This window comes from Oncorhynchus kisutch, unplaced genomic scaffold (genome assembly GCF_002021735.2).
Source record: "Oncorhynchus kisutch isolate 150728-3 unplaced genomic scaffold, Okis_V2 Okis02a-Okis13b_hom, whole genome shotgun sequence".
Lineage (NCBI taxonomy): Eukaryota > Metazoa > Chordata > Actinopteri > Salmoniformes > Salmonidae > Oncorhynchus > Oncorhynchus kisutch.
The window spans coordinates 292,892-309,473 of record NW_022261979.1 but is presented as its reverse complement, the minus strand read 5'-3'; the positions used below and the strand labels follow the sequence as shown (position 1 = coordinate 309,473).

At 44.5% G+C, this 16,582-nt stretch overlaps 1 protein-coding gene across 1 annotated transcript; it reads right to left on the bottom strand.

The window, feature by feature from the left end:
* Window positions 1–134: 134 nt before the first annotated feature.
* Window positions 135–3,333, bottom strand: ino80c (INO80 complex subunit C). Its single transcript, XM_020469651.2, has 5 exons — window positions 2,949–3,333; window positions 1,560–1,676; window positions 1,339–1,450; window positions 1,058–1,125; window positions 135–924 (listed from the first exon to the last, which is right to left on the bottom strand). Exons 1-5 carry the CDS (start codon window positions 3,165–3,167, stop codon window positions 793–795), a joined length of 648 nt encoding a protein of 215 aa, XP_020325240.1. The 5' UTR covers window positions 3,168–3,333; the 3' UTR covers window positions 135–792.
* Window positions 3,334–16,582: the final 13,249 nt, after the last annotated feature.

Below are 16,582 nucleotides of genomic sequence, written 5' to 3'. Positions count from 1 at the left end.
CAGCAGCCATTGTACTGTTGCTCTCTACAGTTAACCAGCAACTCAAACTAACCCAGCCCTGGAAAACACATTAGGAAGTCTCTTCTCTACTTCATCTCCCAGTTTTGCTCCCAAGCAAAAAGATAACAGCGTCCGAAAGAGAAAGTCATCTTTTAAAGCTGTCAAATCTCATTACAGCAGGTGATTACAGAATGTGGCACAACTAGTTCGTTCAGTAAGGATGATAAGTATTTTGTTTTATAAATACATTAAAAAACAGGTAACAATATGTTGAGTGTTATCTTACAGAGGGCAGATAAAACAAGTAGCAACACTATCATCATACAGCAACATAACAAACACATGATTTCAGACAGATCAAGGAGCAATCAACATAGGAAGGTCAAGTTATTCACTCTATTGTTTTTCCTGTAGACAGCCAACTCAGATGTGTAGACAGTAGCTAACTCAAAAGGTCTGTGTAGACAGTAGCCAACTCAAAAGGTCTGTAGACAGTAGCTAGCTCAAAATATCTATGTAGACAGTAGCTAGCTCAAAATGTCTGTGTAGACATCCCCATCATGACATCAGCCAGATTGGGAGTGATAGTCTCTCGACACTAGAGGCGCTTCCCTTGTTGTCGAAAGGGGGCCAAAGTTATCCATTGGATCCCTCTCTCTGTAACAGTCCCTGTTGGTCCCTCTCCCTGAGAGTCTCAGACACCTCCTAGACATTGTTCCCCATAATGGTCAATGTCCCTCCCAGGCCATGACAGACACACGCTGAACTCCCATCTCCCAGCAGGCCTTGAGGTCAGGGTACAATGCAGGTGGCCTTGCGGAGCGCCAGGTAACCGGTGACAGCGTCAGTGGGGAGCAGGCGCAGGAAGGAGAACTCCTCAGATGACGTGAACCTCAGCTTGGTCTGGGGGTCAGTGTAGTTCGCCTGACACATGGACACATAGCATAATGCAGAGTGAGTGTGTGTGTGTGTAGTTCACCTGACACATACAAAATGACAACAGCTCACAGAGAGTCCATAAACATGTGTGAAGACTGTGTGTGTGTCAGTTACTCACGGGGAGTCCAGAGATGTCTGAGTATTTCTTGGCTGGCTTCAGGGAGGGAGGGGCATCGATGCTGTAGTCTGAACACAGCAGGCTCAAAGGTCAAATTCAGGCAATCAGAGAAGGCTCAGAAAGAATCAGGTCATGTGTAATACTGCACAGAGAAGTAGCTTATAGTTACACAGCCGTCTGTTAAAATCCCCAAAATGGCTCTTCATTTTCACTGTAAACATCTTTCAAAGCAGAAACATTGACCCAAAACATCTTTCATACACAAAGTCAGACACACTCACAATTGGGGTCATTGATCTTCCAGGGTAGAGTCCGTTCCACTGCCAGAATCTGTTTCAGGTTTTTCCAGGTCCGGTTCTTTTTTCCTGCTGCAGCTCCCCCTATCCCTGAATGCTGTAAAAAGAGGGGAGAGAGGAGTGAGGCGAAGACAAGTGAGGGAAAGACAGAAAATGCTCTATCAAGCAGTTATCATTTCACAAGTGTTCCCCCCCAGTCTGCTCACCACAAATATTGGGTCTTTGAAGGGCAGGGGTTTGGCTGCTGGTTCCGTTGTGGCTGGACCTACAGCGTCAGACACGCCCACTGCCTTCCCCTCAGACACCGCCTCCACTGCAGTCACCTACAGGGTCAGTTTAGCAGAATGCAACATTGTGGAATGTTAGGTAGAAATATGCCAGTGTAACGGATGTGAAATGGCTAGCTAGTTAGCGGTGGTGCACGCTAATAGCGTTTCAATCGGTGACGTCACTTGCTCTGAGACCTTGAAGTAGTGTTTCCCCTTGCTCTGCAAGGGCCGCGGCTTTTGTGGAGGGATGGGTAACGATGCTTCGTGGGTGTCAGTTGTTGATGTGTGCAGAGGGTCCCTGGTTTGAACCCGGGTATGGGCGAGGGACTAAAGTTATACTGTTACACTATGTTTTTACAACATGCCTCTCTGACATGTAAAATAAGTGATAATGTAGGCTCTATTCATGGCATTTTTATCTGCAACGTTGTTTGGCAACTGAACTTGGCCCAGGGGACAGCTCAGCTGTTACATAACTAGCTAGATCAACCAGTTTGGACAAAGTGCAGCCAGCATTACAACCATTATGTAATCTCCCTACTTTTCAAGTTTTTGAGTGATCTTTGGTGTTTAGAAAAACAAAAAAGAGATTAGAGTTTTTGACTGCAGAACGTAGATCATAGTTTTCACTGGGACTGATCTGGAGATGATGAATAAGAGGTTAAAAAGTGGTGAAGTGAGGCTTTAACCGGGCACCCTAGTCATGGACTGTTCTCTCTACTACTTCAAGCCTAGGTCCAAAAGGCTTCTTAACAGCTTCTACCCCCCCAATCCATAAGACTCCTGAACAGCTAATCAAAGGGCTACCTAGACCCCTCTTTTACACTGCTGATACTCTGTTTATTACCTATACATAGTCACTTTAACTCTACCTACATGTACATATTACCTCAACTAACCGGTGCCCCCCGCACATTGACTCTGTACCGGTACCCCCCGCACATTGACTCTGTACCGGTACCCCCTGTATATTGTTACTTGATATTTATGTATTATATTGATATTGTTATTTTACTGCTGCGGTTTAATTATTTGTTACTTAGATTTTTTTAAATGTTTTACTTAACTTCTTAAAGCATTGTTGGTTAAGGGCTTGTAAGTAATCATTTCACTGTAAGGTCTACCTACACCTGTTGTATTCGGCGCATGCGACAAATACAATTGGATTTAACTGTATTTTTTGTAATGGGAGGAGGACCCCTTACCACGACCAACAAAATTATTGTTACTGTATCATCGAAATCAGATCAACATTTTAATTGGTCTGTCTATTCCTCTGCGTATGTAGTAACTAGCTAGCTAACTAACTAGCTTCGGGGAAACTACCTGTGCTTGTGTCGGGTTTGCGATGGGCTGAAATTTCTTCTTCTTGCTGTTGTTCCCACTGGCCAGTACAGCAGGAGAGATGGCGGTGTTAGCAGGTCTCTTCTTACCGCGGAGCCCGGCCAGGCTAGAAGCCAACACCAACGTCTGTGTTTTACCAGCTGGCGAAGCCGTTACCCTGACCGCCCCTTCTACACCCGGGCTATGGTTCGGAGAAGCCATTTCTCTGTAAATGATTTACGCAAAAAAAAAACGGTTAAAATGTTCATAAACACATGTTCTATTGTCATTGAAAATATTTCGCGTAATCGTAATCACTTCCGGGTCAAAACTAGTTCTAACGGCCTTCTTCTTTAAGGTTTTATGGCAGACTACAACCTACTAGTGTTTTTTGCCGCCACCTACTGTTTGGCTTTTTGTCAGCTTACTATTCTGCATTATTAATTCATTGCGCTGTGAAGAATTTCCCTACCAACTAACCCAACAACCTCACCACCACCACCACAGGACCCAATTCCCCCCAGCCAGCTTGTCTCTGTCTTATATTATTGTGTGGCCTACGCAGCATTCATTATATCCAACAAAAACAGCTCCATATCTACACTATAGGTAAATAACTTAGCAATATTTCATTAAGTTTTGCCAGCAAGATTGATCTATTAGAATATTCAGGAAGATAGTCAAGCAAGACTGATAGAGGGATAGGTGAACATACATTATGCCAGGGCAGGTAGGCTACAGGTAGAGATGCAGGCAGAGGATGACGATGTAGGTCTACAGCAAGAGGTTTAAAAAGTTCGCCCAACTAGGTAATCAATAATGATCAATCATTTCCATTATCATTCTGTCACTGCATGACAATGCACATTTGTTACAGCCAACAATCATTTGTTATTGTCTTTGAAGCCAAAAACAAGACATGCATTTGTGGGAAATGCTCTAAATAGCAAGTTGTTCAGTTATTTTCATACCAATAGGCTTACGTGTAACCAAAATTGCACTAGCCTACTGGGTGAATATATGAAAATAACAATTAGGCATACAGCTATCACAACAGATATTTTTAAATAGCAACAAAACAGCTTTTGGTTTCGAATGGTCACCATCAACGGGGGCTCCCCACCTCCCAATTAATTTAACCTCTGGCTACCAGATTAGAACAAGGTTTACAAGGCCATGTTCAAATGCCAACGTCAAATCCAAAGCAATTGGCGCACTGCCTAATCAGCTGACAGGCAAAGAAAATGGCACTGTCTTTCTGCTTTCTAAAAGTGACAGAACATGGCACTGTCTCTGCACTCTGCTTTCTAAAAGTGAAAGAAAATGGCACTGTCTCTGCACTCTGCTTTCTAAAAGTGACAGAACATGGCACTGTCTCTGCACTCTGCTTTCTAAAAGTGACAGAACATGGCACTGTCTCTGCACTCTGATTTCTAAAAGTGACAGAAAACATGCACAGGCTGGGAGCTGCTCTATCTTTGTATTTATTAATAGTTATTTCATTGTGATTTTTCAGGGGGTGCTGCAGCACCCTCAGCACCCATACTTCCCGCGGCTATGCTCTGACTACTCTGATCCTGGCAACTTTAACCTGCCTCTCTCACCTGACATTTCCAATCGCCAGCACCATGGGTCCCCCAAAGTTTACACGCACCACTTTTTTCACCGTTTCCACACATTCCTTTGTGTCATGTGAGAAGTGTGCAGGAGGACATCTAGGAATCTCCCACCTACACACTGCTGCAACATGAGCTTAACATCTGAAATAAACTTAGTGGGTTCTGCACAAATGGTCTCACAGGATAACTGACACATCCTAACTTAACTTCATCAGGTAAAGACTCTGCATCAAAACTCAGCAGGACAGACAGTCATCTGTGTTTCACCATGCTCTCCACCGGCTATGAGTCACACCAAGCGGCGGGCGTCATACACCGGGAATCTTCCATTTCAGTTGCTCCTTCTAAACACAATGCTACCCCAGTTATCACTCCTTTCAACGGCTTCAACCTTTGGGATATGGAGGTGTCATAATACCCATAAAACCTAGCGGTCAAACACGGAAATGGTTCCAATTGTTATGTTTCACTATATTGGATCACTCCAATATATTTGTATCCGGTATCACTCTGCGGAGGAGGGATACATCCGAGGGGAGGTTTTACAGATTTACTCCAGTGTACACCTGTGTCATGGCTGGGGTCCGTACCTATATATAGACCCCATTGCCTCGGCACACGTTCTCTACATCATTTTTGAGGCGCACCAGCACCGTAGAGGATTGGAGTGATCCATATAGCTCACATAACCGTGGTTACATACGTAACTTTCGTTATGTTTCACTACATTGGATTACTCCAATACATTGGTATACCCGTACCAGATTAGTCGGTGCTAGAGGGACCTGGCCAGCCAGCAACGAACTCCCAGTGCGGGACCGAGACGCATGGGCCGTCAGTGTGGAAGGGGGGTCCCGACACAGTCCCCGGAAGGGGAGGCGACGCCCAGGACCGTTGAACCAGCCGCAGAGGGAGGTGCCACATTTACCCGATAGTACCTAGAAAAGGTGCAAGAGGAAGCCCAGCTGGCCGCAGCACCGATCTCATCGAGGGGCACTCCTCTCAGTAGAGCCCAGGACGCAGTCACACCTCGTGTTGAATGTGCCATTACAGATCCCAGCACTGGCATGCAAGACAGATTTTAGAAACACTTAAAGTAAGGGCTGTATTTATATTTGGCTCTATTTAGGCTACGATTCAAAAATGCTAATTAGAGTCAAAGTAGACATCATATAAGACTACAAATCCCTGCAAGCTTTTGGGAAATTGGGAACTCTGAAATCTCTGACTTCAGACTTCGTTCAAGACAACTGGGAAGTTGGGGGAAAAAACAATCTCAGACTGGGAAAAATAGTTTGGAATGGTCCAAATTAGAATTCCAAGTCGGAAACTCAGGCATCTTTCTAGCGCTCCGACTTTCCAGCCTGAAGATCACTGACGTCATGATTTGACCTTTGAGTTCCCAGTTATCTTAAAGCACCAACTATCCCCCCAAAAAAGAACCCACCACTCCATCACACTACTTTCACACTAAACGGTCCTACATCAGGCCTGGGAGGATGGAACCCCTTCTTTCAAGACTCCCTGTAGATCTTCTGCACTAAAATCTATCACACCCAAATATTTATCCCTGCTGCAACTACCACATCTATCTTCTGTGATTTCTGCACCATCAGCATAGAGCGGTTGATCACAATGGCTAGAAATGCTAGAAATCCAACCTTACTAAAACTCATCCTCTCTGGATCTCTCTTCAGGCCGACTCACTGGGGGGCTCCCAGTCAAATCACTCACCCTTGGGCTCTTCCCCCCCAACTCAAACTCTGGTAATCTCAACCCTTCGCTCTCTCACAGGGCTCTTTGGATCACCTGCTGCATGGGAACATAGTCCCTTGCAAAAGTATTCATCCCTCTTGGCGTTTTTCCTATTTTGATGAATTACAACCTGTCATTTAAATTTATTTGAATTTGGATTTCATGTAATGGGCATACACAAAATAGTCCAAATGGGTGAAGTGAAATTAAACTAGTTAAAAAAAGAAAAAACAGAAAAGTGGTGCGTGCATATCTATTCACCCCCTTTACTATGAAGTCCCTAAATAAGATCTGGTGCAACCAATTACCCTCAGAAGTCACATAATTAGTTAAATACACGATCTGTCACATTATCGCAGTATATATACACCTGTTCTGAAAGGCCCCAGAGTCTGCAACATCTCTAAGTAAGGGTAACCACCAAGCAAGCAGTACCATGAAGACCAAGGAGCTCTCCAAACAGGTCAGGGACAAAGTTGTGGAGAAGTACAGATCAGGGTTGGGTTATAAAAAAATATCTGAAACTTTGAACATTCCACTGAGCACCATTAAATCCATTATTAAAAAATGGAAAGAATAAGGCACCACAACAAACCTGCCAAGAGCGGGTCGCCCACCAAAACTCATGGACCAGGCAAGGAGGGCATGAATCAGAGAGGCAACAAAGAGACCAAAGATAACCCTGAAGGAGCAGCAAAGCTCCACAGCGGAGATTGGAGTATCTGTTCATAGGACCACTTTAAAGCCATACACCCCTACAGAGCCGGGCTTTACGGAGGAGTGGCCAGAAAATAAGGTATTGCTTAAAGAAGAAAATAAGCAAACACGTTTGGTAATCGCCAAAAGGCATGTGGGAGACTCCCCAAACATATGGAAGAAGGTACTCTGGTCAGATGAGACTAAAATGGATATTTTTGGCCATCAAGGAAAACGCTATGTCTGGCTCAAACCCAACACCTCTCATCACCCCGAGAAGACTATCCCCACAGTGAAGCATGGTGTTGGCAGCATCATGCTGTGGGGATGTTTTTCATTGGCAGGGACTGGGAAACTGGTCAGAATTGAAGGAATGATGGATGGCGCTAAATATAGGGAAATTGTTGAGGGAAACCTGTTTCAGTCTTCCAGAGATTTGAGACTGGGATGGTGGTTCACCTTCCAGCAGGACAATGACCCTAAGCATTCTGCTGAAGCAACACTCGAGTGGTTTAAGGGGAAACATTTAAATGTATTGGAATGGCCTAGTCAAAGCCCAGACGTCAATCCAATTGAGAATCTGTGGTATGGCTTAAAGATTTCTGTACACCAGCGGAACCCATCCAACTTGAAGGAGCTGGAGCAGTTTTGCCTTGAAGAATGGGAAAAATTCCCAGTGGCTATATGTGCCAAGCTTATAGATACATACCCTAAGAGACTTGCAGCTGTAATTGCTGCAATAGGTGGCTCTACAAATTATTGACTTTTGGGGGGGTGAATAGTTATGCACACTCAAGTTTTCTGTTTTGTTTGTCTTATTTCTTATTTGTTTCACAATAAAAATATATTTTGCATCTTCAAAGTGGTTTGCATGTTGTGTAAATCAAATGATACAACCCCCCCCCCCTCAATTTTTATTCCCAGTTGTAAGGCAACAAAATAGGAAAAATGCCAAGGGGGTGAATACTTTCGCATGCCACTGAAGGACCTCACAGAATAACAACTATAACCTAACCTGATCAGGCAGAAACTCTGTCAAAGCTCAACAAGACAGACTGGGTATTCTCAGTCAGTATTCTCTCGCCATTGCCACCGGGTTTACGTTTCACCAAACACCAGGAATATTATTTTTCATTTGATCCAACTTTACACTCAACGCTACCCTACTGATCACTCCTTTGAGCAGCGCCCTGCTCCGACGAGGCCTCGACACGCGCAGCGCCAGCTGCCTGTGGGCGGAGGATGCACAAAAAATCTAAACAATTCCACTTCTCGAAACTTTCACAATGTAACCGCTCCCAATTTGTCCTTTACCCAGCCTGAAACAACGTACGGGTCGGGGAAAAAGCAGGAATCCAGTTTTTAAATTCCTATCGGTCCAAAATCCTCTCTGATAGGTCTCCCATAGCAAACACTGGAGGTGTGTACCACAGCTGTCGCTGCAGGTACTTCACCCCGGTCTGGATCAACTTCAGAGCGCTCACTACTGTCAACAGACTCAAGGTTCTCAAGAGAGCAAGTAGATTTATAGGTCATTTTACTTGGTTTGTATTCAGGAGACAAAAGTAGGCACTCAGGAGAGGAAGGTTTGTACTCCGGAGACATTGGCTGGTATTTTGAGCAGAACATCCCAAATAACACATATACACTTGATTGCTATAACTAATTTCAAACAGCTTATTGAGAAATGATCATGCAGATATACTAATGAGGAAAACAACATATCTCAATGGGCAAAAGTGCTACTATTAAATAACATTGTGTAATAGGACATTTATCAGAATTGAACTATTTAATTTATTTCGGTCTTTCAAAAGTTTCTTCAAGTGCAGTCGCAAAAACCATCAAGCGCTATGATGAAACTGGCTCTTGTGAGGACCGCCACAGGAAAGTAAAACCCAGAGTTACCTCTGCTGCAGAGGATAAGTTCATTAGAGTTACCAGCCTCAGAAATTGTAGGCCAAATAAATGCTTCACAGAGTTCAAGTAACAGACACATCTCAACATCAACTGTTCAGAGGAGACTGCGTGAATAAGGCCTTCAGCCACCGTGAAGCATGGAGGAGGAGGTGTGATGGTGTGGGGGTGCTTTGCTGGTTACACTGTCTGTGATTTATTTAGAATTCTAGGCATACAACAGCATTCTGCAACGATACGCCATCCCATCTGGTTTGGGCTTAGTGGGACTATCATTTGTTTTTCAACAGGACAATGACCCAACACACCTCCAGGCTGGGTAAGGGCTATTTGACCAAGAAGGAGAGTGATGGAGTGCTGCATCAGATGACCTGGCCTCCACAGTCACCCACCCTCAACCCAATTTAGATGGTTTGGGATGAGTTGGACCGCAGAGTGAAGGTAAAGCTGCCAACAAGTGCTCAGCATATGTGGGAACTCCTTCAAGACTGATGGAAAAGCATTCCAGGTGAAGCTGGTTGAAAGAATGCCAAGAGTGTGCAAAGCTGCCGTCAAGGCAAAGGGTGGCTACTTTGAAGAATCTCCAATATAAAATATATTTAGATACGTTTAACACTTTTTTGGTTAATACATGATTCCATATGTGTTATTTCAACAGATGAATCATGAAAAGACCAGTGTTGAATATTGTGTTTTATCAATGTGAGTGGCAGAGGTGGAGTCTGGCAAATTAGGTGACAGGTGGAGAGGCAATCAGCACACTATGCTAGCAGCTGTCTAAGAGTAAACAGCTCTGGTGGGAAATTAGATTCATTATTCCACCTGACAGAGGGAGTGTGTGTCTGAAGGCAAACTATGTTGACGTGTTTGGTTATTTTTAATTACAGTATATAGAGAGGGGGGGAGCTATAACTCCTCAAATGCACTCCTCCAATAAAGCCCTAGTCTCTTTTTCACACACACATATACACTCCTCGGTTGAAGTTTAACACTATATCTGTGTGGTTTTGCATTACAAAGATGAACTGTGTTAGTCCATGTCTAGTCAGGTGTATGCTGTGCTGGTGATGTTCCATAGAACCCTCAGTGTTCTCTGGGAGTGTCCTCCCACATCACCTGCCTCATGCAAAAACCATCAGCTCCTGCAGAGGGGAGTAGGAATCACATTTGGGCTAAGCAGTGGCTACCTGCATCCCATGAGTCAAAAACCTTGGTCCAGTCCACTTTTCAGGGCATATACAGTACAGGTGTAATTTGAAATGTCTGCTAAGAAGTTTTTGATGGATATTCACAGAAAACCACAATGTTATTCTGTTTGTTCCATTCTTGTTCCTTTAACGACAGTTTATTAGAGAAAATGCCATTCCTTTGCCACTTGTCAACCAGTTATTGCTATGCAAAAGACTGCCGGTCTCACAGTAATTGACTGTTAATTCATTTAAACACATTTAGTATCTCCTGATCTCCCCACATACAAGCTGCTGATGCCTGCTTTTGGAACATCTACATTTTAAAAAGTATAATAAATCAATTGAATATACAACGTCACAATAAATCCATTCTTTATTTTAGGCAGGTCTAAAGAAACAGAATGACAGAATATGAGTTGACCTATCTGGCAATGTGTCACGACTTCCACCACTGTTCGGGCGGGCTCGGCGGTCGTCGTCACCGGCCTACTAGCTGCCACCGATTCCCTTTTCCCTTTCTGTTGGATATGTCTCGGTCAGCCTGACCTTGGGTTATCACCCCGAGAGTAATGGGCAGGTGGAGAGAGTGAACCAGGATGTGGGTTGGTTTCTGCGGTTGTATTGCCAGGACGGTCCAGGAGAATGGGCGAGGTACGTCCCATGGGCGGAGGTGGCTCAGAACTTCCCACCACAAAAGGACCAAGCAGCGTGGTAAGGGGGGACTCATGGACTTGGGAGGAAATCCTGGACGATAAAGGACCCTGGAGGCAGGCTGGGGAATATCACCGCCCCAAGGAGGAGCTGGAGGCAGGCTGGAGAATATCACCGCCCCAAGGAGGAGCTGGAGGCAGGCTGGAGAATATCACCGCCCCAAGGAGGAGCTGGAGGCAGGCTGGAGAATATCACCGCCCCAAGGAGGAGCTGGAGGCAGGCTGGGGAATATCACCACCCCGAGGAGGAGCTGGAGGCAGGCTGGGGAATATCACCGTCCCAAGGAGGAGCTGGAGGCAGGCTGGGGAATATCACCGTCCCAAGGAGGAGCTGGAGGCAGGCTGGGGAATATCACCGTCCCAAGGAGGAGCTGGAGGCAGGCTGGGGAATATCACCGTCCCAAGGAGGAGCTGGAGGCAGGCTGGGGAATATCACCGCCCCAAGGAGGAGCTGGAGGCAGGCTGGGGAATATCACCGTCCCAAGGAGGAGCTGGAGGCAGGCTGGGGAATATCACTGTCCCAAGGAGGAGCTGGAGGCAGGCTGGGGAATATCACCATCCCAAGGAGGAGCTGGAGGCAGGCTGGGGAATATCACCGTCCCAAGGAGGAGCTGGAGGCAGCAAAGGCGGAACAGCATCGTTACGAGGGAACACGGATAGCAAGGAAGCCCGAGAGGCAGCCCCAATATTTTTTTTGGGGGGGGGGAGCGTCGTACTGGTCAGGCACGTTGTTATGCGGTGGAGCGCACGGTGTCTCCAGTGCACGTTCACAGCCCGGTGCGCTACATCCCAGCTCCCCGCATCTGCCGGGCTAGGATGAGCATCCAGCCATGACGGATGGTGCCGGCTCAGCGCGCCTGTTTCCAGTGCGTCTCTTCGGCCCAGGATATCCTGCCCCGGCTCTGCGCACTGTGTCTCCGGTACATCTGCACAGCCCAGTGCGTCCTGTGCCAAGATAACCACCACAAAAGGAATACGTACGCGCACCGTGGTCCACTTCCTTTGACGGCCGTGACACTATGCGCCATGCCATAGGCTGTAGGCTTGTTCATTTAGCAGACAAGACATGCTTATAAGTCCCATGCCATTATTTTATATTATATGATTTTAAAGTAAGGACATTATAAATGAACTTAGCTGAATACAATATACATAATTTTTTTCCCATTCAGAGCTAAAGTGCGCCTATGAAGTTGCTATGTTGACTATAAAATGTATCATTTGAAACAGGTACTATATGCTAGTTATTTGGCAACTTTAGTTGTGAATGATACAAACCCTAGAATGTCTTACCAATCAAAAGGTGGTGCTTTGTTCCTTGCATCAGGCAGCACTAGCTTCTCTCCAGCTCTCATCAAGTGATAATTATTTCACCCATCAGACTATTTTTCATTTAATTTTGTCTTGACTAATATGTAAAATGAGTTTAGATTTAGAATGTCCCATTATGAAATGGGCAGAAACAGGGGCAAGAGGGAAATACATATCATCCGTATGCACTCGAATAGCAAATGGAGGCTACAGGTTCATTCCATGTTGGGTCGGCTACACAGGTTATTTTTCCACGCAACAGGTGATATTGCACACAAACTCTGTATGTCATGGGCTCTCCAACCCTGTTCCTGTAGCTACCCAGTGCTTAATTTGTGAAACCAAGTGAAATCTGTTCTGGAACATGTTTTCCCAACTAAACATATTTCATGAAACTGTTGACAGCCCCTCTCTGTGTACTGGAGAAAGGAATGAAGGAGAGAGGGGAGTAGATGGAAATGCGTTGGTTCAGATATTGTGTAGCTAAAGGTAATGTGTCAGCCTATTGATTATATAAAACATGTTTAAATAATGCCCTTTTACTAGGCTATTCAAAATCAAATAGAAATTCACTATAATGTAGTCTAACTCTGAATTTGTTTAATATAGACTAGACAAATGATGTACCATAGATATCTTAAATCCGTTTTTTTCTGCCTTCTGTAATATGTGGCTAGGCTATGTACTGTATAACTGTCACGCCCTGGTCTAAGTATTTTGTGTTTTTCTTCATGTATTGGGTCAGGCCAGGGTGTGGCATGGAGTTTTTGTATTGTGGTGTGTTTTGTCTTGGGGTTTTGGTGTGTATGTATTTGGGATTGTAGCTAGTGGGGTTATCTAGCAAGGTCTATGGCTGTCTGGAGTGGTTCTCAATCAGAGGCAGGTGCTTATCGTTGTCTCCGATTGGGAACCATATTTAGGCAGCCATATTCTTTGAGTTTGTCGTGGGTGATTGTCCTTAGTGTCTTTGTTCCTGTCGCATTGTTAGTTGACACAAGTATAGGCTGTTTCGGTTTTCATTATGTTTATTGTTTTGTAGTGTTTTGTGTTTATTCATGTTACGTTTGTTTGATTAAACATGTATCGAAATCTACACCCTGCAGTTTGGTCCGACTCTCCTTCACCACACCTAGAAAGCCGTAACAATAACAGCACAATAATTTCTTAAATTCAGGTTTTATTTTATATATTCAAATGGGTGTTTTGAATGAATCATCACCTTAGAAAGCACTGTTCATTCCGTTGTGTTTGGCTTTGAAACAACATCCACAACGATCATGTTTTACACTCAGTTTCAACCTGTTGTTGAACTTCTTTCTTCAAATTGAGTTTGAAAAGCACATAGTGTTTTGATGTGATTTTCCATTGCATTTGCATTGATGTCAGAGTGGTTGGAGGGACGGTAGAGCCCTGAGTACCAGGCCATTAGCGACCTGATGATCGTTAGTGAGTTGGGTACTACTAACACATGTCCAGAGTGCATAAGAGGAGATTACACACACACACACACACACACACACACACACACACACACACACACACACACACACACACACACACACACACACACACACACACACACACACACACACACACACACACACACACACACACTAAAAAGCAAATGGTCCTATTAGTAACTCAGGGAGACTAAGGCCTGTCTCCATTCTACCCTGGTATAGAGTTTCTATCCACCTCGGTGTGATGATATATGTCTTAGTGTTCATGACCATCTGAAAACATGCAGTGAGGTTATTATCTAATCTTCTTTGCCACTGCCCTCAGGCAGCAGAGGAGTTCCTCAGGCAATACTAAAGTCAATAATCCCCTTTCCACTGTACCTAACAGGTACCTGGGGTTAATGTGCCAACACGGTAAAGAACTGAGTCAGGGCTGTGGTTACTACTGTGTAATGACGGTGTTACTAAGGACTGTGGTACTGTACATGCTTACGCTCTGGTAGTTCAAACAGACTTATGCCTTTCACAAACATCTGTTACAGAGACATGCCTGCAGGAGAGCCATCAGCTCACAGCAGCTCCCCCAGAGAAACACCTGTCAGCATCCAGACATCAACACAGGATGAATCTAATATAATAATACATAATATATATATAATATATACATGCCATTTATATAGGCCATATGTGCAGTAGGGTTAATGTGTGTGAATATGTGTGCACAACAGTGTTGCCTGTTGTATATCTGTGAAGGAAGGAATCTGTTGAGACAGGGGAAGCCTCTGACATCTCATCCATACTACATCCCCAGCAGGATGCTGCTACATGCTACACATAAATAAGGCATTTCTGGAGACTCTGGTGCAAACAGGCATGAATGTTTTATGAACAAGGTTAAACTGTGAGCTGTAACTGTGGGGCACTGGACCCCCCAACTTCCCTGTCTTTAACGGACACATCAACTGTCAGATAACTGACTTCAAGAGACGTTTACATCAGAGCCATCTTGTTTATATTCAAACATCAGCTGCCCTCCACCTGGAGATCTACAATACATGTTCCTGGGTGCTACAGAGGGCTCTGTACTCCACCTGGAGATCTACAATACATGTTCCTGGGTGCTACAGAAGGCTCTGTACTCCACCTGGAGATCTACAATACATGTTCCTGGGTGCTACAGAGGGCTCTGTAATCGTAGTATTGATTAGATGCTCTTGCTTTCTAGTGGTCTAAATGAGTAAGGAGGCCTTGTTTTCATTAAAAGATATCTGCGTGTCAATCTTCAATATTCATCAATCAATACAGGACTTGCAGGCAATTATGAGATGCAGGTTGGGATTCTATTGTGCCAAATAGAATACCTCACAAAATGTTACTAGGAGCCTTTCTATCCAGCTATTTCTCAATGAACACAATCTCAGTGTCACTCGAGTGTGAGAGAGGAGGGCCATGGCATGCATGCAGCCGCATCATATCATATCATATCATATCGCATCATATCTCCAATCCAAAATTAAATCTACAATCGGCTTCCTATTTCATAACAAAGCATCCTTCACACATGCCGCCAAACTTACCCTCGTAAAACTGACTATTCTGCCAATCCTTGACTTCGGCGATGTCATTTACAAATTAGCCCCCAACACTCTACTCAGCAAACTGGATGTAGTCTTTCACAGTGCCATCGGTTTTATCACCAAAGCCCCATATACTAACCACCACTGCAACCTGTATGCTCTCGTTGGCTGACCCTCACTACATATCCATCGCCAAACCCACTGGCTCCAGGTCATCTATAAGTCTTTGCTAGGTAAAGCCCGGCATATCTCAGCTCACTGGTCACCATAGCAACACCCATTGCTCCAGCAGGTAATTGCACTGGTCATCCCCAAAGCCAACACTTACTTTGGCTGCCTTTCCACCCAGTTCTCTGCTGCCAATGACTGGAACAAATTGCAAATATCTCTCAAGCTGGAGTCTTATATCTCCCTCTCTAACTTTAAGCATCAGCTGTCAGAGCTTACCGATCACTGTACCTGTACTCAGCCAATCTGTAAATAGCACACCCAACTACCTCATCCTCCTATTGTTACTTATCCTCTTGCTCTTTTGCACCCCAGTATCTCTACTTGCACATCATCATCTGCACATCAGTCCAGTATTAATGCTAAATTGTAATTATTTTCCTTACTCTTCTACATTTGCACACACTGTACATGTTTCTATTTTTCTTTTCTTTTGCGTTATTGACTGTACGTTTGTTTATGTGTAACTCTGTGTTGTTGTTTTTGTTGCACTGCTTTTCTTTATCTTGACCAAGTCGCAGTTGTAAATGAGATCTTGTTCTCAACTGGCCTTCCTGGTTAAATAAAGGTGAAATAAAAAAAATTTATAAAAAAAATGATTTTGTTCTTGAAGGTTGTGATTTAAAAGCGGATTCATGTCACAGAGTTGATACAGTCTTCTGCTTCACTGACTCTCTAGATATGAGCCAAAGATCAGACCCAGAGCCTGCAGCACCACCCCATCGATCTGTGTCAGGAGGCCTTCGACTGGCGCCGGATATGAGTGAATGATGTGTACGGTGATATGGCTGGCTCAAATGTGTGTATGTTTGAGCTAATGGGTTGGGGTCAAATCCATTTCAATTCCAGTCAATTCAGAATGTAAACCAGGTTCCAATTCCACATTATGCTCATTAAAAGGCATTGAAGATCAATGGAATTTCAGGGTACTTACTGAATTGACACCGAACCTGGTGTGCTGTCTGCGTGTGTTTAACGGAGGTGTCTCGCAAGGTGTGTGTGTGAGAGAGATATAAAGATTGATCACATCTGATGTGTGTGCTTGTGTGTGTGTTTGCCCCCAGGGAAGAGAGACCAGACCATCAGCTCATATTTCACACTCAGCTTTGGTGTCATTCCATATCAGTGGACACTGAGGGGGAGAGACAGCTGGCCTAGGAGAAGAATGGCTAAC

Coding starts and splice junctions, on each gene's coding strand:
- ino80c (XM_020469651.2), bottom strand. CDS start 3,167: ATGGCTTCTCCGAACCATAGCCCGGGTGTAGAAGGGGCGGTCAGGGTA. Junction 1,451..1,559: donor TCAAAGACCCAATATTTGTG/GTGAGCAGACTG, acceptor CTCTTTTTACAG/CATTCAGGGATAGGGGGAGC. Junction 925..1,057: donor CAGACATCTCTGGACTCCCC/GTGAGTAACTGA, acceptor TCCATGTGTCAG/GCGAACTACACTGACCCCCA.